Source organism: Colletotrichum destructivum, chromosome 9, assembly GCF_034447905.1.
Source record: "Colletotrichum destructivum chromosome 9, complete sequence".
In the NCBI taxonomy this organism is placed as follows: Eukaryota; Fungi; Ascomycota; class Sordariomycetes; order Glomerellales; family Glomerellaceae; genus Colletotrichum; species Colletotrichum destructivum.
The window spans coordinates 2,954,189-2,976,289 of record NC_085904.1 but is presented as its reverse complement, the minus strand read 5'-3'; the positions used below and the strand labels follow the sequence as shown (position 1 = coordinate 2,976,289).

Sequence of the window (22,101 nt, the reverse complement as noted above, 5' to 3'; positions counted from 1 at the left end):
TACCTGCCGAGGTGCGGTTTGTTATTTTGTCTTCATTCATCCCCGTCATCAACGACAACAGTGACGTCGTCGGTTTGATGCCGTTTACTGTAGGGGCTTTTCAACCTCCTCTTTATTAGGTATGCGTGCACCACCACTACTGCTTCGTAGGTAGGTGAGTAGAACCAACGGTGCAACGAGGAGTTACAATCACATTCCAAAGAGTAGAGATTGGTTATGTGTCCACGATGGTAGAAGTAGCATGTGTACTTCGTAGCTGCGAAGAGACTATGGCATCTACGCGGCCATGAACAACAAAGAAAAACTACCGCGACCCATTCCATAGAAAACCTTGTCGTCTGCCGTAACAGCGACGGGAAACCGTGACCTCAACTCCAAATAGAGAATCACCAAGCCAAGCGCATTGGAAATGCATGTCAAACTTTCCATCTACCAGCCATCGCTGACAGCGTCCTAGGTAGAACCACCGCCGCCGCCGGCACCCCAGGCATCATCGCCAGTGTCGGGCACGTTCGAGACACCGTTGGAGGGGCTCATGTCATCGCCATCCTCTTTGGGAGGGCTGGGGCAGCGATAGGACTTATGTCCCATCTCACCGCAGTTGTTGCACTTGATGCGGGAGACTGTCCCAAAGCACATGTCAATGGAACGAACCGAATATTGGACAGGGCCTTACATACCATCGATAGGCTTGTCGCAGTCCTTGGAGAGATGATCCTCCTCGTCGCAGTTGCGGCACTTGATCTTGCGAGGCTCGGGGCATTCTCTGGACATATGACCCTCGTTGCCGCAGTTGTGGCAAGCACGACTGCCGCCACCGCCACCCTGAGGGCAATCTCTGGAGAAGTGGCCCACTTGGGAAGATTAGCGGCTGGAAAGGTAAAAGCCGTGTCAACGCAGACTTACTCTCATGACACTTGTTGCACTCGACGTCAGCGCCGGCCTTGCGGGGCTCGGGGCACTCAGAGACCTTGTGACCAGACTGGCTGTGGATGGAGTCAGCGATCATGTAGGAGGAGTGACATGGGAACGGCAACTTACCCGCAGTTCTTGCAAGCGAACTTGTCGACGCGAGGGGTAGGACCTAAGCCAGTCAGTCAGTCAATCAAACCAAGAAAGCTTGATTGAGAAACAGGCTGACTCACAATCACGAACGCGATGACCCTCCTCACCGCAGTTGTAGCAGGTAATGGTGACTCGGGCCTTCTCCATAGCCTCCTGAAGGCAGGATTTGGAAATATGGCCAAGCTCATTGCAGTTGTTGCACTTCTGCATGAGGCGAGAGACAGGCTCTCCAGCATCTTCGAGGCGGGTCATGTTCTCCTCGGGGGAGGAAGGCCAGGCCGCCTTCTCTCGCTGGCGGTCAGGCTGAGCAGAAAAGCGGTACTGGACAGTGTACTTCTTCTCCAAGTTGCCCTGGAGATCCATGTTGGTGTGGGTGGGGGCAAGGACGCGCTCGGTGGCGATAAGGTAGATGCCCATATCTTGGCTGCGGAAGGCCTTCTCAAGCTCGACGTATGTCATGTCGGGGAAGTGCTTGAGATACTTCTGGACGGCCTCCTGCGCCTCAATGCCATCGCGCTCCTGGATAGCCAGGTTGATCTCGACCCAGGCCTTATCAGCATCGATATCGGGGACGGTGCTGCGATCGATCTTGCGAGGGGCTTTGCAGTCGACGACATCATGGCCTTTGAAACGAAATGTCAGTCGAATATCCACATCTCGCTACAGATGGGTTCGGACGACTTACCTTCCTCATGGCAGTTGCGGCAGACATCAGGAGGCTTCTGCGGGCAGTCCCTGCGAATGTGTCCCTCCTCGCCACAGACGCGGCAAGTCATGGCAGGAGTGTCAGGGCACTCGCGACGAGTGTGGCCTTCCTGGCCACAACCGCGGCAGGTTCCATCGAAAGGCTTGCGAGGCTCAGGACAATCGGCCTTATTGTGACTGTGCGGCATATGTAAATATCCAAAATGCATCGGCCTTGAAAGAAAACATTGAGAGCCTACCCAGATTGGCCGCAGTTGAAGCAGGCATGGTCATCACCGTTACCGTCCTTGGCGTTGCCGCCCTTGGGATGGTTCCAAGGGTCATCAGCAGGGATGTCGTTGGAAGTGGGAGCGCCTCCAGTGCGCCAGGTGTTGTCGTTGATATCCCAATCGTCAGCCATCATGTTGTAGTTGCAAGATGTAGGAGGGACTCAAGATGATGTATCGTCAACTGGATTGACGGAGATGTTCAGCAATGGTTCAACACGTCGGCGACGGAAGGTATGTTCCAGCGGCGAAGTGAAGAAGTAAAAGAACGAAGAAGGGGGAAGAGAAGAAAGCCGGGGAAGAGAATGAGAAAAGAATAGTAAGAAAAAACTGGCTGCCTGCCTGTGGACGGTCCGGGCAAGGGGGGAGGGGCTAGTTAAGAAGGAAGGTGCCGGTGTGTGCTAGGTCAAGGTAGGCACTGAGGAAGGAGCACAGTTTGGAAGCCACTGTTGCCCTCAGAATTACTTTTCTAGTATGGAAAAACAGGTGGGTGGACAGATCATCTTGATTTCCGATACCATCGAGGAAGTCAGAGCAAAAAGTGCGACCTACAGTATTTGCTACCGATCTGCGATCTCGGTTGAATGTCTTGATGCATGTAGAGGTATACAGCGCTTTGGATGTTGGCGTCGGAGGGCATTATCTGGAGAGCAGACCTGCGATGATTAGGAGATAAATGGAGAAGAAGAGAGTAGTATTTTGTTCTTCTCCGATAAGAGGGAAGGGCGTTATATCTGGAGAGAAAGCGCGGAGGATGGCCCACGTCGGCAATGTTGGCATATGATCCTATCGGGAGTCTTGCTCAGAACTTCTGAAACCTACCTACCTAGAGAATTTAGACATTCCAACAACGACTCCAGCAATGTAAGCCAGCATACTTAGGTAGGAGATTGGGCAATATCCAGATTAGAGGGAGTTGATGAGCTTGTAAAAGCATGCAAAAGACGGAAAGTGAACTGTACAATCTTTCACCGATTTTAGGAGCAAACGAATATTTTTCCATTAACAGGGCCAAATGACAAGGTACTTGTGCTTTTGATGGTGTTGAGAGCCTACCTTGGCTGGCTCTCTTCCCTTTTGACTCCGCCTAAGTGGCTGTGACAGTTGCATAGGTAGTTGATGCAAGTCTTTCGACAGCAAGTTCATAGGCCAGTTGATAGCTCCTATGTTCAGTTTTCTACGTCCCTGAGAATGCTCGCAAGAAATCATGCAGGCTGGGGTGCAAGGTAAAGACAGTGATTTATAATTGTTTATGTCCCTATATAACAGAACAAAGGTCAGGACTATAATGCCCAGATGCTGAGAAACACAGAAATGGAGAAAGCCTTCAAACCAGCGCAACTGGAAAGTACTTGTTAGAGATACCAAAAACACCTAAGAGACTTGGCAAAAGGGTACATAATGACGAGCAAGGCCGATGCATTAACCGGCAACTTCATTGAGTGGTCTTCAGCTCGAGCCGGTTTCAGATACATTTGTAATAATTGAACCTGGTCCCATTAGGGACTTGATCCCCTTAGTTATGAGCCATAGCTTCCTGTGAAGTAACAACAAAATCATCCTTTTGTACAGACCTATAGAAAACACAAAGCCTAAGGTGTAGGTGAGCTGATACCAACTATATGCTGACTGCATAGTTGCAAAAGAAGAAGAAGTGATATGTCCTCAGCTTGTTCTACATTAATATTCCGTTAATAGCACCAACCTATTTTCTATCTTAAGGAAGACGATTCAGCATCAAAAGGCCCAATACTACAATACGGACGTCAATCCTCCAAATCATTGACAGGCCAAATGACGGGACACAAATTCGATGACCTGGCAAGTAGTTAAGAACTACCAACTACCACCTTTCCCATTAAACCCCCCCCTCCACCCCCCCAATAAGCGGCAGTAGTGTCTGTTAGGATCGTCAAAACCGAAAGATAACGCCCTCGTGTAACCTTGATGGGAGACATGTCGTTGGATAATTAGTCAGCCACCCCTTCGCTTCCTCGGGGCAATCGGAGCAGCGAGAGCTTGGAGCATCCCTGACGGCCCGCAGAGGGACAGGGGCGGTGGCGTGGAAGGTTGCGCTATAGAGGGGCAGTTGGAGGGGTAATTTAGTGCAGAGCACCTGTGGCATCGCTTGATTTTCCGGGTGGTGACATGAACACTTTTCGCCCCTTCTCTCTGCCCTTCTACCATCTGGTATCAGGTCCTTCGGAATGGAGCTTTCCCGTCCGCCATAAGCATAAAACCACGTCGGTTACCTCTGGAGTACTGAATCGATCCCCCCACCAACTCGCCTTGGACCGGAAATGATTGGCTACGTTGGCTCGCTGGTGAATCACCTCGCGGCTCATGGATGCAAATGGCGGGGTTGATACCAGCTGCCCCGCTTCCATGGGCTTGATCACTGGCCTGTCGACGAACGGCTCCTACAACGGGGGTGTCGCGTCGTCGCCCCGGAGCCTGGAGCTCCAATGGAGCCTCCTCTTTGAACACGAGCTGTTCCATCTTATCGCCGAGGGACCATAAATAAGGTGTCTACCGCCCTTTGCATAACTTGCCAGCTGTCGCATCCCCTCCTCCACTCTGTTCTCCGACTTCGCAACCGCTTTCTCTCCCAAAATTGCTGAATCGACTTGCCTACAGAGAAACCGCCAAAACGAAGCCAACATGTCTAAGCCTGAGGATCTCCCCCCTATGGAGTACCGCTTTCTGGGCCGCTCTGGTCTTCAGGTTAGCGCCATCAGCTTGGGAGGCTGTGAGTTGCCCGAGCTTTAACACCGCCGATTGCTCTAGTGACTGACCCTTCCCTAGGGTTGACATATGGAGGCCACGTCGACGCCGGTATGGTTGGGTTCGCTACACGGTCGGCCACTGGAGACTGACACATAGCACAGAGGGCACTTTCGAGTGCATGAAGGCCGCCTATGACTCCGGTGTCAACTTCTTTGATACCGCTGAGGGCTACGCCAACGGCGAGAGCGAGATTGGTACAGACGGTCGGCATCAAATCTCGCATTGAGTTTGGAAGCTAACCCTCACGCAGTTATGGGCCAGGCCATCAAGAAATATGGCTGGAAGCGTAATGATCTCGTCATTTCTACAAAGGTACGTGACTTCACAGATGGCTGTTGATCCTGGGGGCGTGAGGCTGATGTCCAGTCCCGCACGATAGATCTACTGGGGTGGCGCTTTCGGCGACAACGTCGTCAACAACAAGGGCCTGTCCCGTAAGCACGTCATCGAGGCTATGGACGCTTGCCTTGAGCGTCTTGACCTCAAGTACGTCGATCTCGTCTACGCCCACCGGTAAGCAATTTCACCCTATCTACAGTCACATGCGCACGAAGATCGCTGACTCTTAACAGCCCTGATCGCCAGACCCCCATGGAGGAGACCGTCCGCGCCTTCAACCACCTTATCAACACTGGTAAAGCCCTGTACTGGGGAACATCGGAGTGGAGCGCCGATGAGATCGCCCAGGCCTGGCGCTACGCCGATAAGCTGAACCTGGTCGGCCCCGTCATGGAGCAACCCTCGTACAGCATGCTGGACCGCAAGAAGGTCGAGCACGAGTTCTTCCACCTCTACCGCGAGGTCGGCACCGGCCTGACCGTTTTCTCCCCGCTCCGCCAGGGCATCCTCTCCGGCAAGTACAAGAACGGCATCCCCGAGGACTCGCGCTTCGGATCCGAGAACATTGGATTCATCAAGGACTTCTGGAAGCGCGAGAACGCCAAGAAGCAGTTCCAGGATCTCGTTGACAAGGCCAACAAGATTGAGCCCATTGCCGAGAAGCTCGGCATCAAGATGGCCACGCTGGCGCTCGCATGGGTTCTGAAGAACAAGAACGTCAGCTCGGCCATTATTGGCGCGAGTAGTCCCGCGCAGGTGTTCGAGAACATCCGCGCCATTGGCGCGCAGGAGTTGTTGACGCCTGAGATTCTCAAGGAGATTGATGAAGCCCTCGACAACAAGCCTGATGCCATCACCCCCAGATTCTAAGAAAATCAAACATGATATACGAGAACATGAGACAGAGCCTAAGTATAAATGAGGCCGGGCAAAACAATAACAGAGGAGCTTGATTGACTCTATCAGATAGACGATGTTGGTTGAGTCGATGCACAGGCAGAGGCGAAAGTTTGAGCATACCCAAGCAGTCAAAAAAATACACTACACGGCATTTCAGACTTTCCACAATACAGTATCAAAGGAGTTGAGTCTGCTTTACCAGTACGAATAGCGCATTCGTCGATCAATAAGTACCATTCCATAGGCAGCCTATCTGGTGACGAGTGCGCCTATGTGTTCATGATTGATCTGGAGCAACTCACACTTGGCCGACCCCTGTTACACCCGCCACATCTTCGCGATGTAACCCCCAGTATTATGCCTCGATTTATACCCGTTCGGCCATGCAGAATACACGGATTTCATCCATTCGCAGGGCTTTCTGTAACCGCCTTTGCGCCGGTGATAGTGAGAAAAATCATCAACGAAGCAGCAAACAAGATCCCCAACGGTAGCGGGCTTTTGGCCTCGGACCGCATCGCGAGGCCGGTCACAAGGACGAGGGTTATGGCCGCGGCACCCTGCACCATCGCGACAACCGCAAACACCTGACTGGCAAGATGCGCGCGCAGCGATCCCGACGCCGAAGAAGAGCAGAACGCGGCTCTGCACGAAGACTCCCGCGCCCGGCCTCACGAAGATGAGGCCCGCGATGACGTCCGCCTTCCCGTCGTGCATGGGGAGCAGGCAGGGACGAGGAGGACGACGTAGTAAAGCGTCGCGGCCTTCCGGCCCGGGATCCCGCTCCAGCAGAAGATGCGGACCAGAACGGCGATGCTGACGGCCGCATTGGCGATGCAGGTGTAGACGTAGTGCACCGAAAAGAGGTGGCCGAAGTTATTGCCGCCGGAACCGGGGCCGACGCCAAGCACAGCTAAGAAGTCATCATCACGAGAGGCGACAGAGGTCTTCGCCAATGGCACGGCAACGCTGGCAACTGAGAGGAGAAGCATGATGCTCAGGAAGAAGGGGCAGAAGAGCGTCCGAGGAAGGGGACGGTCCGAGGGGTCTTGCGGTGATGGGTCTGTCTCGGGAGGGTCCCTGTACTGTTCCCGTTGGACGAAGAAAGTCATGAGGATGAGAATGTACGGGAGCGAACCGAAGGCGAAGAGTTGCATGGAAATGAGGACGGCGGCAAAGGCTTCTGTCTCAGGAAATATCTCGGCGACGAAGTGGCTGCCAAGAAGTTGGTTGTATGCTTTCACTTCGCCATCTTCGTCCGAGGTGTTCCCGCATCAGGGGGGCGCTTGAGACGCGGAACCTTCCCAAGGGCAAACTTCGCTTCCGGCGCCGTAAACTTGACTTGATTCCCATAAAACCAAGCTGTAGAACTGCTGAAATATTATCCTGCGTCCATCAGCTGAAACTAGCCCACACGTAACGTTTCGTCATCGCTTCGTTGCCCCTATTCATAAGTGCGTTGGTAAACCTGCTTTCCGCCGACCCACGTCTCCTTGACCTTCAAATCGCGAATGTCTTCAATGTCCATGGTCTCTAGCGGCTCCTCCAGCACGACCCAGTCGGCCAGGGCGCCTTCCTTGATGACACCGGCGCGCCCCTCCATGAAGGCACCGAAAGCCGGGCCCTTGGTGAACCCTAATAGGGCCTCGTCCAAACTCAAAGCCTCCTCCGCGTGCCACCCGTCGGCGCTTCCGTTCACACCGTAACCCGTGTGGGGGCTCTTCCGCGCCACAGCGGCGTAAATGCCCTCAAACGGGTTGGGCGGCTCCACGGGGAAGTCGCTGCCGAGAATGGGGTTGACGTTGAGCAGCGAGCGCATGCGGTAGGCTTCCCTCTTGGTGCGCTCAGGGCCGAGCCGCAGCTCGGCGTACTTCATGTCCGAGGTTGCGTGCGTGGGCTGGATGGAGGGGATGATCCCGATGGCGTGAATTCTGCGTTGGTCGTCTTCGTGGATGATTTGCGAGTGCTCGATGCGGAACCGGCGTCGGGCTTGGCACTCCGCAAGGTCTCCGTCGGGACACGCGTCTCTGAGGCCGGCCTCCAGGGCGTCGACGGCATAGCGGTTCGCCAAGTCGCCGATGGCGTGGATGTTGACCTGGTAACCGACAGACGCCCACGATCTGCCAAGCTGCGTCAAAGTCGAGCCGTTGACGAGGAGGGAGCCGGCGGTATCGGGACGGTCGCTGTAGGGCTCAATCATGGCGCTTCCCCAACTACCAAGAGCGCCGTCTATGAGAGATCAGCACCGTTCGCTACATGTCAGCCGTGGCGAGGAACTCACCCGCAAAAAGCTTCACAGATTTGACGCTAAACATGTCGTCTTCGCGGAAAACACGCGCGGCGTCGTCGGGACAGAAGGTGTTCCGCTGGGCGCACTCCAGCATGGCGTAGACGCGAACCGTCCAGTCCTCCGTGTGGGCCATGTCGGCGTACAGGTCGAGCTGGTCCGGGAAGACGCCGGCGTCGTGCATCCCAACCAGGCCGACCTCGTTCAGCTTCGCCATGGCGGCCGCGACGAACGCCCGCTTCTTCTCGGAGCCGGGCTTCGGCCACAGATTGTAGATCACATCCATGGCGTTGTCGCAGAAAACACCCATGCCAGGCTCGCGGACGATCTCGCCGCCCGGGACGTCGGGAATGTCTGCGGGCAGGAGATCGAGCACGGCTTGAGAGACCCACGCGCAGTGCACGTCGATTCTGTCTAACATGAAGTATTTTCCCTTGAGAAGCTCATCCTCCTCGATATCCGCCTTATCGGAGGGTTAGAACGACTAGTTGGAGAGAGGAGGAGTCAGTTGACTTACAGCAGTGGGCATTCTGCCGTAGGTGTTTTGATCCCAGCCGATTCCTCGGATCCATTCGGTCTCTGTGCCAGCATCGGGATGGCTGTCGACGTAGTTCCTGAGGCGTCCTTTCACGTCGTCCAAGGAAGAAGCCCCGAAGAGATCAGCCGAGTAGAGGAACTCGCCGTACTGAATCAGGTGGCCGTGACCGTCCCAAAGGCCGGGGATGATATAGCCAGCCTTGGTCGTCAGGCTGGCATCATCCCAGGGAAACACGCGAGTGAATTTTCCGTCCGAGACCGTGAAGCACTGGGCCACGGGCTGATGCTCATCGTGCGTCCGGATGCCCTGGTAGCAGTGCGTTTGGGCATCGGCGACGTCGCCCGTGAGAGGCTGTTGGAGGCGCACTACTGCCAGAGCGACCACAGCCACGGCGGCCGAGAGGCCCACGCCCCACCTCACAATTGGAGTTGCGGACATAATGTTGAGTTTCTAGTTGTACATTGAGGTAACTAGTGTCATCAGTTGAGTCACAATGGCTTGTAGCGATAATGTGCAGGTCCCGAAATTCGATGTGCAAGATCGATATCCTTATCACAAAGTGTTGATAAGAGGTAAATCTTATCTTATCGGACATCCACCGGATTGGACTGGGGTAGGGTCCCATGGCATCTTTGGGGAAACAACACAACGCCTGTTCTGGTTCCTGATATTTGGTAATTTCTCTTGCGTTTGTTTGCATCCGCAACCCATCAAGCACATATTCAATGGACCAGAAGAGTGCAAACTGAAGCTTACAGGATAACTCCAGTTCGGACGGGCGTAAAAACCAATTACCTACTATGACAGCATGGCCTTTCTTAGCTGCCACCAGAGTCGACCTCACCTTCCGGCAACTACCAAAGACATAGTCCATCCGAAGGATGAGATGCCTAGCCTCTTCGCGTCGCGTGGCAGGCTCGTGGACTACGTCTCGGTCTCGGCTGGTTCATTCCTAGTCCATTGACACAAGGCTTGTTTCAACGAAACGGGTCACCTTTTTTGGTATGCTGACAGATGCAAATAATTCGACTGCACCAGTCCTGGGCCATAATTGGAGGCCGTCAGCATGGCTCGTTACCAGCTCTTCCCTTGCCGACATCAGTGACCTGAATATCTTAACCCCCCGGTCAGACTAATCTTTTTCATCAAGATGCTTATGTCCAGAGAACAGCTGGAGCGTCTCGCTGGGACTGATATCCGAGATCCCACTCCCACCGATGTGTTGCTGCATGTACTGTCACCTTCACCCTTCATTCCCTCCACTTCGTTGGGTCAACATCCGCGATCTGGGATCTGTTCCCGGCTCTGCCATCTGTTCGGAGTCCATCTACCGCTGCGGTGCCCTTGAGGTAGCCACCGAGGACCCTGAGGCCATTGAATGGTTGGCCACCAAGGTCAAACCCATCTTCGACATACGATCTCCCAGGGAGCGCAAGCACCATCCAGCCCCCAAGGTCAAAGTGGTCGCCAACTCATAGTTCAATAGCACGGCTTTTGACGGCCAACCCTTCTTGGAAGAGTTTGTTGAGGTTGGTGGCGCAGTGGAAATTCGTAAGGAGTATCTGAAAATTCTCGACACATACCGACCTATCTTCCTCGCCATGCTAGAGTGCTTCCGCGACAAGCCTGGCGAGTCCTTTCTCTTTCATTCAGTGGCGTCCAATAAAGCACTCGTTTCCTACATTATATTAACCTGGAGTATTGTGCCGTTGACACCGTTGTAGCTGGACGAGACCGCACCGGCATGATGGCAAATCTCTTGCAGGGCCTCGCTGGAACGGATCCAGAGGACGTTCGGTCCGACTACATGCTCTCGCGTCTCGATGCTGAGCCTGAGAGGGAAAGATTGCTCAGCCACGCTCGCATTGAATTTGGTGCCAACCTTACCATCCGGGTTTTATAACATGCGCAGCCTGAGGCCATCATGCTGGAATGCTTTCATCACAGGCGTGCAGGAGGACCGCGGCGGCTGGAAGGGCTACGTGACCAAGGCCTTGGGCTTCTCCAACGAGGGCCTTGTAAGTATCTAAGGTAACCTCCGAGTGAACGAAATCGAGTATTGATATGTCGCCGAGATCGTACATTGCGAGCTCAGTACATATTGGCAGTTATTAGGTTGTATATAGGGGCATTTGGGCGCACTATTGGCATTATTTATGTGCTGCTGAACCCTGACCGAAAAGGTTCCGTACATGAGTAACGTTTGGAAACCATTGGGATTGCATCCATCAACTGTTTACTTCACTAACTTAGCCTTCTACGAGACATCGAAAGGCATGGTTCGGTGGTCTATTTAACGGAACTTCATCTGCCTCTCCTCGAACCTCTGCGAGCTACAAATCAACACTGCAGGCTGGAAGCAGGAAAGCCAGAGAACCACTACATTATCTCTTGTAAGACTGCCCTCTCCCTTACTCTTGAGAGGCACCAGTGGTGCTTCTACACACACATTCTTTTGTTGCCTCACGTTCCTTTTCGCAAAAACGAGATTCTAACTTTTTAGGCCGGCGGCATCTATCAAGGTCAAACAGAGAAGCTGACTAGACTTAGCCAGCAAACTCGATCGCCTCCTCCAAGCATCTGGATCTCACCAACTTCACAGCAGCCCTCGAAACACTTCAGACCAGCAACTTATCGCTCTCGAAATGAAGCTCCCTACCCTGGCCATCGCCCTGGCAATACTCACCTCGGGAGTCCATGCCGGCGGCAAGAAGCCCCAGCCCTCGGTGTGGGAGGTCCACAGGAACAGCATGGAAACCTGGCTCAGGTGGCCCAAGAACGACACGAGGGGCCTACATCTCAGCACCCTCCCCGCGTGCATTCAGCGCTGCATCACTCCCGAGCGGGCCATTCTCGACATCTACGGTGAGAAGGCGGACGCCCGCACCATCAACCGGCGCATCTTCTGCGACCCGCGACTCAACCTCCTTAACATCTTCTTCCTCCACACCCTCGGGCCATGCAGCCTGGAGAGCTGTCGACATGAGCACGGTTTGAATGACCTGCAAACCCACTTCAAGAAATGGATGACGGCGCTCTGCGCGGCCCCCATTATGAAGAAGCCGACTATTACCTGGGGCCTCAGAGACAAACATACGCAACCCGCGCCGAAGGAAATGATCGACCCTGCCGCCGCCGACGTAGACGGTCTCGTGGGCGAAGCTGCCGAGGAGAAGCTTGGCGGCGATGTGGACGCCCTCATGGACGAGGACACTCAGGACTTGGAATCTATCGACGACAGCCCTGATGCTCCCGCTGATGCTCCCGCTGACGCCCCCGCTGACGCCCCCGCGAAGCCCGCCGTTACCGCCGCCAAATTCACCGTCTGAGTGCAAAGCAGGGGAACACTTCCCACCCGCAAGTTGAACAGGTTGGTTGACAAATTCACAGTCGAAACCGATCAGTCTTTGGTGAAAATGTAAGGGGAGTGGGGGGGAGGGGGATGAACCAGAACCACACGGTGTTGCGAATGTTGATCCTTTTTTTTCGTTTTGTTGTATGGCGGGAATGGAAAGCACACGCACCTGGATCGCCAATTAGTGTGAGCACATCACCATCTAAAGTCGACGTCGAAGCTCGAAACCCAAGAAGACCAAAAAGTAACAATGTCATTTGCCCTATCAAAAGTCACGTTTCCGTTTCCCATCGTGGACCGTTGACCGTGATCTGTGATGCATGGCTCAAAGAGGACGGAGGGAGGGGATTGAACCCGCAAAACTGACGTCGAGTTCAACGCCTCTCACAAGCAAGACCCCGTGCTCTTCTCTTCCGTATCGCGCAGTTGACGAGCATCCAGCTCTCCGATCGTGCACGGAAAGAGGAAGGTAAGAACAGAGAAGAAACGTCTGTGTAAGCCGACAAAACAGGAAACCCGTTTTGGCCAGGGCGCTCTCTGTCATCGAGCTTGCACGCCTCCGACGCCACACCAAACCATCGAAGCGTTGCGCTGTGACATCATATCGACCCTAGCCACATACGAACATTTCATCAGTGCTACAACGTCCAATTGGCGGAACTTCATCGCTCCTTACGCCAGCGGTTGTTCTGATAAACAAGGGTGTGAGGCTGGAGCCAATGGGAAGCCCTCTCCTTGCCCGCGATCTCTACGTCACCAGCCACAGGGGGGGGACCATTTAAACTTGTTTTCTGCGGAGGGAATCTCAACGAACCCTCGATCGACCACGAGCGGGCCACGCTTACGTTGACCTCACTCATCCCTCGACGTGCTGCTCACCTGCTCTGCCTATCAGCCTGGTCTAGCCAGCCTTGGCTCACACGCCAAGTTGCGAGGGCGCGGCCCCCTCCTCCTACGTAACTGCGTCCAGATTCTCCCCCCGTGCTGCACGATGTACACATTGGAGAGTGTAGTGTAGGATTCCAATCACCAGAACGCAAGGGACGTCACCCTCCCCCTTCCCCTCTGCCACAATCAGGGTCCAGCCCCTCCTCTTTCTTGGCCTACTGTTCTATCTTTGTCTTCTCCCACTCCATCGTCAGAGGAGGGGAAAAGGGGCCCTGAGGTGCGGGACCAGGGCACACACGCACGCAGGCTCTGGACCCTTCGCGCATCATTCCCACCCTAAACGAAACGCCCGCCAGTGACCGAACGCCCGTGATGTCTCTGAATGATTTACTCGGGATGCTGTCCCGTATCGAGAGGTCGCCCAACGTAGATCCCCTGGACCCTGACATCATCCACCCCTCCCCAGACCCTGATCCCGAAGACCACCACCAAACAACGCCGACCCTTGCTCCCAGAGCTCCCCTGATGATGCCATCCAAACACACCTTTCACCATAATCGCATCTCTGTCCCTGCGAACAGACATATCGAGAGTTAGTCTAGCAAGAGAGGCATATAAGCCACCGTCTGTTCCCACCTTACAATTTGGTTTTCTCTCTTCATCACAAGCATCAAGCTACTCAACCAACCAACCAACCAAACAAACACCTTCAAGACCTCACAAGTCTCACACCATTAAAACCATCTACCACTTCAGCCAATTTAAAAACAACACAAGCCATTTAAAAACAAACCCCCCCAAAACAACCATCACCATGCCTCTCAGATCCACCCGTCACACCACCACCACCGCCGCCCCTCGCCGCACCGGCCTCTTCTCCCGTCGCCGCGCCGCGCCTACCACTTCGCGCCACCACCACACTACCACTCGCACCACCCGTACTACCGGCACCACCGCCCGCCCGGCCAAGCGAGGTGGCCTCTTCTCTCGCCGCCGCGGCCCCGTCACCACCCACGCCGCCCCTGTCCACCACCAGCGCCGCAAGCCCTCCATGGGCGACAAGATCTCCGGCGCCATGCTGAAGCTCAAGGGCACCCTTACCCGCCGCCCCGGTCAGAAGGCTGCCGGCACCCGCCGCATGCACGGCACCGACGGTCGTGGCTCCCACCGCGCCCACCGTTACTAGACCATATGTAGCGTATGGGCTAACATGATACCCCTACCGGTTAGCAGTCACAGTTTGTGATAGTCAGCCACAGCAAGCCTCTTTTGTTTACGGATGATGATGGATGATATTGAATACCTACTACTGTACAATTATTGTTTGATTAAGCGAGCTGGTTCAAATAGATACCATGTCTGTATTACGATACGGAATGCGAATACTTGGCACTTACAGTCACGTCTTTTATTTTATCGTCTGTGAGAACCTAAAAACATGCTTGATTGTTTGGGATGAGTTTCTTCTGTCTGAACTTGTATACCTAATACAACAAGAGTAGCGACCCTTTGATCCTGATGAACTTTGCATAGCCACCCAAAATCCAGTTCACGCCAATCCGCCGTATGTACCATTGGTCACCAGTGAGCCGCTCACAATCCACTTTCGCATATGACAAGAACCTTGCTTAGGGAATGGGGTGGGTGGTCGAATATTGATCCATCCAATTCCATTCCCGCTTGCCCTAGGCTCAAAGAGAAACAATTTGAGTGAGAAAAAAACCCGTAAACCAGAGAATGCAAGGCAACCATGTGCCTGTGCTTAGGTGCAGCAGGGCTTGTATTACGGCTGTGCATTCTCAAGGGGCCGTATCGCCGACGGCAAGCCTGAAAAGTAAGGAAAAGTGCGCGATGTGATGCGCAGGGGCGTTCGTTGAAATTGCCTGTACACTTCTGTTTTGAGGTCAGCACTGCAGATGAAGCAGAAATAGCGATTCATCACTTACACAAATTGGTGGCGATGCTAGACTTGCGACGGTTGGTAGATGTACCCGTTGTCAAACTGCTGAAATACTCAACAGAGATGGGTGACGAGATGCGTGCTGAACCCAGGGAAAAGCCGTGCCATAGCTCGTAGTTGAGCGTAGTCGTCGGAAAGAAGGGTGATAGTCGCGTTTGCTGTATGCCGACCAGCCTCAAGTGGATATGTTCCCAGATACTGTCTTGCTCCCGCGAAGGCAGCCGAGAGTTGGGCAAAGGAGATTGCCCGATAAGCCTTCCCTTGCATACCATGTTGAATTTTGATCTCAACAAACCAGAAGAAAACCAAGTGACAATCTTCTTTCGCAAACGTCCATGTTCATATCTCAATGACGACGCGGGCGAGGAGAGTCAACGGAAACATCCTACTGAAGCTCGTCAATCTCCAAAGCGTCGAAGTTGGTCGGCTGGCGCTGAGGTGCGAATCGAGGAGCGTATGGAACTCTGATAGCCGTCGGCCCGACAGGGCGAGGAATGCGAGATTGCGTGGACGACAAACCCGAGGATTCTCGAGTGTACTGACGCTCCGCCATGGCACTGGACTCGTCTGCGGTATACTTGGAGGCGCACGGCTTCATCGGAATGTTCTTGTCGCGTGGGGTCAGCGCATTGGGTCCGATGAGACCCGCGAACTTGATCTCCAGTGCCTCGCGCTCTTCGACCGGCGCTTTCTTGATCTGATCAATCGCATAAGCACGGAACCGAGTCTCCAAATCGTTTAGGTCCGCCTTGCTGGGAGACGGGTGCTTCTTCACGTTCAACTCGGGCTGGTCGCTGAACAGTCTCAAGCCGCCACTTAGTTTCAGCTTCCGCGGGGCAATGGCACGAGCACCAGTGCTGCTCTCCGCCTCTTTCAGGGTAGCTAGATGGCGATCGCATCCCTTGGTGTATCTCTTTGAAGGACTATCGTGAGCAACAGCTTTGCGGTCAGTACGGGTGCGAGGGGTGGAAGCGCAGAGGGGCTTCTCGGAAAGAATCCCCTCGAGATCGGCATCGAAGTTTCGCTCGGATGCGAAGGGATTGAGGGCCGGGACCGGCGGTATATCATCCGTCGAGTCCCTGCTGATTTTCAATCGATGCTCGAAGGGAGTGGGGGTACGGATGATCTCGTATGCCTCGGAAAAAGGGTCGTCAAAGGATGCGGCGCTCCCGTCCTTAGAATCAGGCTTTCGGAGGATACATCCTCCGATGATCGTTTGTGACTTCTTCATCTTGCGGCTGCCAATCGTATTGTAGTCATCGGTTACGCCGAGATCGACGGAATCGGCAGGAGAAGCCTCCTCAACCTTTTCCAGATGGTAATGCGCCGCTGGGTTGGGCAAGTCGCAGGTCGTGAGAGCAACTGGTGCCGAGATCTTGCCTCTGATCTTGGACTCAGGAGTCTTCGGCTTTGACTGGAAAATGTCAAACGCCTGGCGAACTTTGGACATAACCTTCTTGCAACGATTTCGTGGAGGTTTTGGGGTCTTCGGGGTGCTCTCCTGAGAGTCGCGAGGTTTCAGAGCCTCAGTGGCAGCCAGCATCGCAGCGACTTTGTCGTTCACCAAATTGAGGTTGGCAGTATCAGGGGTGATGCTAGGCATCCGACCAGCAGCCTGCTTGACCGTTCCGCCGAGTGGAGCCGTCGTCGAACCGGACAAGAGAACTCCATGTCTGTTGCCAACATCAAGCATTGTAGTTTTCGACTGTGGGAAGGGATGGTTCGCGGGGCGAGTCTCCGCGTGGACGTTATTCGCGCGTTTGCCTCGTCGCCGACGTGAAGACTTGCGAGGGATGCCGGGCTTAGGGTGATCTGCCGAGGGGGTTTGGGCATAAGACTGGGCATCGTTCTGGTCTGACGGAAGATCAATATTGAGATCGTGAGAGCTAGGAGCCATCTTGGACATCTGTCCCGAGGAGTAAGAAGAGAACACCATTGGCTCCGTAGCACAGAGGAAAACCGAAGGATGGCTCCGGAGGCCGTTTGGATGGTTGTATATGGTGCTTTCCAAGAGCTCGCTAGCCAAGCGGTCGACAGTTTGATCTTGGTTGCCTGTCAATGCAGGGGCGCTCATGGGAGGTCCCAATGTGCTGGTGCTCGCAGGCAACGAGGGAAGCGCTGCCACTATTAGTATTGTCAGCTGGCATCCACATCCACCTATGCGACTTTCCTTCCTTCATACCTTTGGCTTCTGCGTCCTTGTTCTTCTCGCTACCCTTATCGCGGCGACGAGACGCCAGATTGGCGAGGGTATTCATGGATTTCTTCTTCATGATGCATGAGGAGTGTTCACCGGGGGGTAAAGGAGTGTAATGGACGACAAGCGTCCCGAAAAGATGATGAAACGAAAAGAGACTATGAGAGGAAGGAGATTGGATTGCTTTTTGAAACGTGAAGGGGTACGAGACGCAACGAGTTCTGCGATGGCGTCAAGACGGTTGACCTTGCAGGTTCGAAGATGGCAACCTTACCAGGCTCGGTCGGTTAAGGAAACTGGTGACGGTCAGAAAGCAGTTTCCCAGGTAAAGTTGCCGTCTGAACGCGAAGTACCTTGAACCGGAATCGAGAAGCGAGAATTGGACGCCAGCTATTGCCAATGCTGGCAACCAGCTGCCGTAGTTGAGTCTCACGATATTGGCGGCGAATGGCGATTTCGGGGGAAGCGACGCGTGGCGAGATCAAGGAAGTGCGGAAAAGAAAACAACAATAAGCGAGCGAAACCACCTGGCTATGATCCCAGAAGGCGTTCCATTGGGCAGGTTCGGTCTTTCCTCTTCAAAACACCAAGCCTACCGTCGTGGCTTCCTGTTTCCAGCTTCTGAGCCCTATGTTTCATTTAGTACTTGGCTGACATTTGGGAACGGGAAATGAGACGGGGCACTGGACGGGGCACTGAACTGGACGGAGGACTGGACGGAGGGCTGGACGAGGGCAGTGAGCAGAGAATCGGACGGGACCACTGCCTTCACTGTAAGCTCCAGGGCTCAAGTCTTCAACTTGCGGCTTGAGAGGCCATCAGACTGCCCTTCACATGAATCCACTGCAGACGAGCTTTGTGGCTTTGTCCTGAGTGAGCTGACATGCTCTTCCATTGCAAAACATGGCCGACTTTTTGCCCAGTGCAAAGCTGCGAGATGGCTTTATGAAGCTTTTATTGAAAGAAACAACCGTGTTTGGTATGGGCCGAAAGAGGGCGCCTCCTATAACTCTGGCGTACCTTGAGCGAGAGATCTAGAAGGTGTTAGTCAGATGCTGGGATTGCATTTGAGAAGAATCGCGGCTTTGAGGGCTTATTTTACCTTGAGACAAAGGGGCGCTATGGCTGATGGCAGGTGAGCAAAACCAGGTTATCAGAATTAATCAGAATCATCTTTGCGTTTCTCGGCCCGGGAGCATGGCGGTGGCAAGGAAATCATGAACGAGTCTTGGGAACCGGAACTGGCGTCCTACACGTGCCCAATGATGGGAGTCTGGCGGGCGCCTTGGGCCGGTGTAAGGGAAGAAGGGCATTGTGGGATTGTATTAGGATTGTATTGGGATTGTGATTCGCACTGTCATGAAAGGCCCCAGATCAAGTTACTATGGCTGATGTTCGAATCCGGTTATCAAGCTGATGAACGAAAACGCCGATGAGGGAAAGGAAAATACGAAGAAAATCAAAATGACCCCACTGCAAAAGTGTGATGAGTCTTTCAGTTCCAAATAGCAGCAGGATTGAGTCGGAGGGGCGGGGAGATTCAACGGAAGGATGTCCGGTTCCCCCCGGCGATCGCCGGAGTGAACAATCGGCAGCTACGGAGGTTCGCAGCACTCATTGTGACCGGTGAACGTTATGCAAAGGCGGAGAGAAAGGCGGGGTGGCAACGGAGAACTCGGGGCCGCGGCCACCCGCGGAGACCCTCGGACCATCTCGGGATTGGAAGCTGGATCCTTCGCGGGTTTGCTTGCTTATGTTTGTGTCAGTTCTGCGTGAGCGGTGGGGATGGAATGATGGAAGCGAAATCTCTAACGAACGATGCCTCGGAAAGGGGCCAACAAAACCACTACGAAAAAAAGAGGCTCGTCACCGCAAGCCAATGGAAATAATGGGAAATTGATGACATGCCGAAGCTCCAAATCATCTCGATTGATCTTAGTCAGCGCTATGGCGGCAACGAGAATGTCGCTGAAATGTAAAGCTCGTTTTCGCCTTTAGGGGCTCGGAAAACAAGGGGGCGTCGGAATCGGACAATGACAATGCGCAGGAAGCCTGAGAAAGCGACCCTCCAGAGCGGAGCAGCCGCCACCGAAGATGGCCAATTGGAAAAGATCGGATTGTGATTGGCCTGCCGATGGTGCCCTTGCGCAATCCCATTTGTTGGTTTCCAGAGGCGTTGTCGGGCGCGCCCCACGGTCACCTCCGTCTCCTGCCGAGTTCAGAAGGGGAAAGCTGGTCTGTTTGACTGTTTCAAAGCCCGTCAACCTCTTTTGCCTTTTCCCTCGTGCCATCTCCGCCGCCTTTTGCCGATTTCCATCTTCAACTACAGACCTTCCGACCGCCATCGCAGACGATTCCTCCTCCCGAACTGAACTTCTGACGAGAGTCGTCGGTCACAATTGAGCGCATACACACCTAGGTACTCGGGACCCCCTTTCGACTCATCGTTTGTCCAACTTGGCTCGCTGCCTTCCAAAAAAGATCGCCACTCGACTCCGATCACCCACCAATCACTTCATCTCGCAATTGAAAGTTAAACGTCGTCGGATTCCATCATGTCGTTCTCTAGCCTTGTTCAGGACCTCACACTGAGGGATTCCGGCGTTCCGCGCCGTCCTCGCGGTGCTCAATCAGTCTCCACCATCGACGACGGCCGGTCACAAATCTCACGCGCCATGTCTTACGCCAGCACTGCCGCGACCAGTGTTAGCATTTCCGGGGACATTTCGAGCCAGCTGCATGGCGGCTACTTCCATCCCCTCGCCCGCTCGTGGCAGGCCGAGAGACAATTGACCAAGGTCAGTTCTGCATTTCGCGGGGTGTGCCGTCGTGGTGTGCCGTCGTGGTGTGCCGTCGTGGTGTGCCGTCGTGGTGTGCCGTCGTGGTGTGTGAATCGTTGCTAACTTTTTTGCTCAGTCCATGCTCATCTACCCTCTCTTCGTTTCGGATCAAGACGACGAGGAGGCCTTGATCCCCTCCTTGCCCGGCCAGTACCGCCGAGGCATCAACAAAACAATGGCCTACTTGGAGACGCTGGTGCGCAAGGGCCTGCGCTCCGTGATGCTCTTCGGAGTGCCCGTGCGCCCGGGAGTCAAGGACGCTCTTGGGACCGCCGCCGACGACCCCGAGGGACCCGTCATCAGGAGCATTCGGGCCATCCGCCAGCGCTTCCCCCAGCTCTTCATCTGCGCCGATGTTTGCCTGTGCGAGTACACCTCTCACGGTCACTGTGGCATCCTTCGCGACGATGGCAGCCTGAACAACCAGCTTTCCGTGGACCGCATCTCGGACGTTGCCATCGCGTATGCCGTGGCAGGCGCCCACTGCGTTGCACCCTCCGACATGAACGACGGGCGCATCCGCGCCATCAAGCTCAAGTTGATCGAGGAGGGCATCGCCCACAAGACGGTGCTTATGTCGTACTCGGCCAAGTTCTCGGGCTGCCTGTACGGTCCGTTCCGCGACGCGGCAGGCTCTGCTCCGTCGTTTGGAGACCGCAAGTGCTACCAGCTGCCTCCGGGTGGCCGCGGCTTGGCTCGTCGCGCAATCGTCCGTGACATTGGCGAGGGTGCGGACATTATCATGGTTAAGCCCGCCAGCCAGTACCTCGATATTATCAGTGACGCGAAGGAGCTTGGCAAAGACATGCCTGTCGCCGCCTACCAAGTCAGCGGCGAGTTTGCCATGATCCACGCGGCGGCCAAGTCGGGTGTTTTCGACCTGAAGCAGATGGCCTTTGAGTCGACCGAGGGCATCCTTCGGGCCGGCGCGACGATTGTCATTAGCTATTTCACCCCCGAGTTCCTCGACTGGCTTTCGACCTAGACGACAACGCACGGCATGATGATATATAACAGGCAAGGTGTTTCTGGCGTTTAGCTTTTTTATGACTAGATGAAGTGTACAAGGGTGCTGGTAAGGGACTCGACAGGCGTTGGTTTCGCATGTTTGTTTACGTACATATACTCCCTTGACGGTTCAGTGTCACGTTGAGGATACCAAAAAAACTAATGGGACAGTGGTCATTATGTATGGCAGACATGAGTCGACTTAGTGCCCTATTCATGACGTTGAACATTACACAGTAGTCGTCGGGCACTGGACGCCCCAAAAGCAGTTCAGCGTGTACAGTATTACTACTTGTAGACTGAACCACCCAATGAGGAAACGGTCTCTGTGCTCATCTAGACACGGTACTGTCTGCTGACAGAAAAGCTTGATGGCGTCCCGAAAGGCAGTTTTTGAAGGTTCGGGTGCTTATTGCTCAACGGAAGGGGGGGGGGGGGGGGGGGGGGGGGGGGGCGGGGTGGCGACTCTCAACTTTGGTTCGCCAAGCGAGGGGGGACCGGCATAGGGCGTTCACCGGGGCGCTCGCGGTCTGGTCTGACTCGGCCTTCGGATGTTGATCGACAATTGTCTTGATTTTAAACGGGACCAGCAGAAGACTGGCACACTGGTCCCAAACGAAAACAGCTGGGGCCCCCGTGTTTCCGACCAAGGGGTGGCGGGGGGCAACGGCGGTGATGACGAGTCGAGGCGGGACGGATTGGCAGACATCGGAAACTAAGGACTGGAGACTGGAGAGCTTGGAGGAGTCGGAGGAATTGGAGAAACGGGACAGCAGTGTAAGCGAGGTTATCGGGAGCGACGACTCATAGTAGAATAGTATAACAGTAGAGGATGGGATAGACAGACTGGGTTGCCATGAGTTGCCATGCACTCGACGTGACGGATGAGCCAGTCTGGAACATGGCCAAGGGGTTTTGAGTCCTTGACTGCCGGGAAACATGCAGCACCTGCCGCGAGTGTCTCGA

The 22,101-nt window shown here is 54.5% G+C and overlaps 10 protein-coding genes across 10 annotated transcripts; 6 read left to right on the top strand and 4 right to left on the bottom strand.

The window, feature by feature from the left end:
* Positions 1 to 160: 160 nt before the first annotated feature.
* CDEST_14001 (Putative Zinc finger, CCHC-type) lies at positions 161 to 2,170 on the bottom strand (the record flags this gene model as incomplete). The annotated part of the gene is made up of 7 exons (XM_062930157.1): positions 161 to 623; positions 681 to 854; positions 907 to 986; positions 1,042 to 1,084; positions 1,146 to 1,688; positions 1,751 to 1,947; positions 2,010 to 2,170. The coding sequence occupies 7 exons, from the start codon at positions 2,168 to 2,170 to the stop codon at positions 454 to 456; spliced, it is 1,368 nt and encodes a 455-aa protein (XP_062786208.1). The 3' UTR covers positions 161 to 453.
* A 2,430-nt stretch (positions 2,171 to 4,600) lies between these two features.
* Positions 4,601 to 6,233, top strand: CDEST_14000 (Putative NADP-dependent oxidoreductase domain-containing protein). The gene is made up of 6 exons (XM_062930156.1): positions 4,601 to 4,785; positions 4,842 to 4,871; positions 4,925 to 5,017; positions 5,074 to 5,135; positions 5,203 to 5,336; positions 5,396 to 6,233. The coding sequence occupies exons 1-6, from the start codon at positions 4,698 to 4,700 to the stop codon at positions 6,030 to 6,032; spliced, it is 1,044 nt and encodes a 347-aa protein (XP_062786207.1). The 5' UTR covers positions 4,601 to 4,697; the 3' UTR covers positions 6,033 to 6,233.
* A 230-nt stretch (positions 6,234 to 6,463) lies between these two features.
* CDEST_13999 (uncharacterized protein) lies at positions 6,464 to 7,219 on the bottom strand (the record flags this gene model as incomplete). Its single annotated transcript, XM_062930155.1, has 2 exons — positions 6,464 to 6,707; positions 6,738 to 7,219. The coding sequence occupies 2 exons, from the start codon at positions 7,217 to 7,219 to the stop codon at positions 6,464 to 6,466; spliced, it is 726 nt and encodes a 241-aa protein (XP_062786206.1).
* Positions 7,220 to 7,413: 194 nt separating this feature from the next.
* CDEST_13998 (Putative metal-dependent hydrolase, composite domain superfamily, amidohydrolase 3) lies at positions 7,414 to 9,394 on the bottom strand. Its single transcript, XM_062930154.1, has 3 exons — positions 8,867 to 9,394; positions 8,344 to 8,812; positions 7,414 to 8,291 (listed from the first exon to the last, which is right to left on the bottom strand). The coding sequence occupies exons 1-3, from the start codon at positions 9,323 to 9,325 to the stop codon at positions 7,507 to 7,509; spliced, it is 1,713 nt and encodes a 570-aa protein (XP_062786205.1). The 5' UTR covers positions 9,326 to 9,394; the 3' UTR covers positions 7,414 to 7,506.
* A 710-nt stretch (positions 9,395 to 10,104) lies between these two features.
* CDEST_13997 (Putative tyrosine/serine-protein phosphatase IphP-type) lies at positions 10,105 to 10,365 on the top strand (the record flags this gene model as incomplete). The annotated part of the gene is made up of 1 exon (XM_062930153.1): positions 10,105 to 10,365. One exon carries the CDS (start codon positions 10,105 to 10,107, stop codon positions 10,363 to 10,365), a length of 261 nt encoding a protein of 86 aa, XP_062786204.1.
* Positions 10,366 to 10,791: 426 nt separating this feature from the next.
* Positions 10,792 to 11,087, top strand: CDEST_13996 (uncharacterized protein; the record flags this gene model as incomplete). Its single annotated transcript, XM_062930152.1, has 2 exons — positions 10,792 to 10,905; positions 11,085 to 11,087. 2 exons carry the CDS (start codon positions 10,792 to 10,794, stop codon positions 11,085 to 11,087), a joined length of 117 nt encoding a protein of 38 aa, XP_062786203.1.
* Positions 11,088 to 11,175: 88 nt separating this feature from the next.
* Positions 11,176 to 12,735, top strand: CDEST_13995 (uncharacterized protein). Its single transcript, XM_062930151.1, has one exon. It carries the CDS (start codon positions 11,533 to 11,535, stop codon positions 12,214 to 12,216), a length of 684 nt encoding a protein of 227 aa, XP_062786202.1. The 5' UTR covers positions 11,176 to 11,532; the 3' UTR covers positions 12,217 to 12,735.
* A 798-nt stretch (positions 12,736 to 13,533) lies between these two features.
* CDEST_13994 (uncharacterized protein) lies at positions 13,534 to 14,758 on the top strand. The gene has a single exon (XM_062930150.1). The coding sequence runs from the start codon at positions 13,945 to 13,947 to the stop codon at positions 14,314 to 14,316; it is 372 nt and encodes a 123-aa protein (XP_062786201.1). The 5' UTR covers positions 13,534 to 13,944; the 3' UTR covers positions 14,317 to 14,758.
* Position 14,759: 1 nt separating this feature from the next.
* CDEST_13993 (uncharacterized protein) lies at positions 14,760 to 18,907 on the bottom strand. Its single transcript, XM_062930149.1, has 4 exons — positions 18,390 to 18,907; positions 17,273 to 18,321; positions 15,077 to 17,214; positions 14,760 to 15,023 (listed from the first exon to the last, which is right to left on the bottom strand). Exons 2-3 carry the CDS (start codon positions 17,361 to 17,363, stop codon positions 15,476 to 15,478), a joined length of 1,830 nt encoding a protein of 609 aa, XP_062786200.1. The 5' UTR covers positions 17,364 to 18,321; positions 18,390 to 18,907; the 3' UTR covers positions 14,760 to 15,023; positions 15,077 to 15,475.
* A 657-nt stretch (positions 18,908 to 19,564) lies between these two features.
* CDEST_13992 (Putative delta-aminolevulinic acid dehydratase, aldolase-type TIM barrel) lies at positions 19,565 to 21,549 on the top strand. Its single transcript, XM_062930148.1, has 2 exons — positions 19,565 to 20,085; positions 20,204 to 21,549. Exons 1-2 carry the CDS (start codon positions 19,843 to 19,845, stop codon positions 21,110 to 21,112), a joined length of 1,152 nt encoding a protein of 383 aa, XP_062786199.1. The 5' UTR covers positions 19,565 to 19,842; the 3' UTR covers positions 21,113 to 21,549.
* The last annotated feature ends 552 nt before the right edge of the window (positions 21,550 to 22,101 follow it).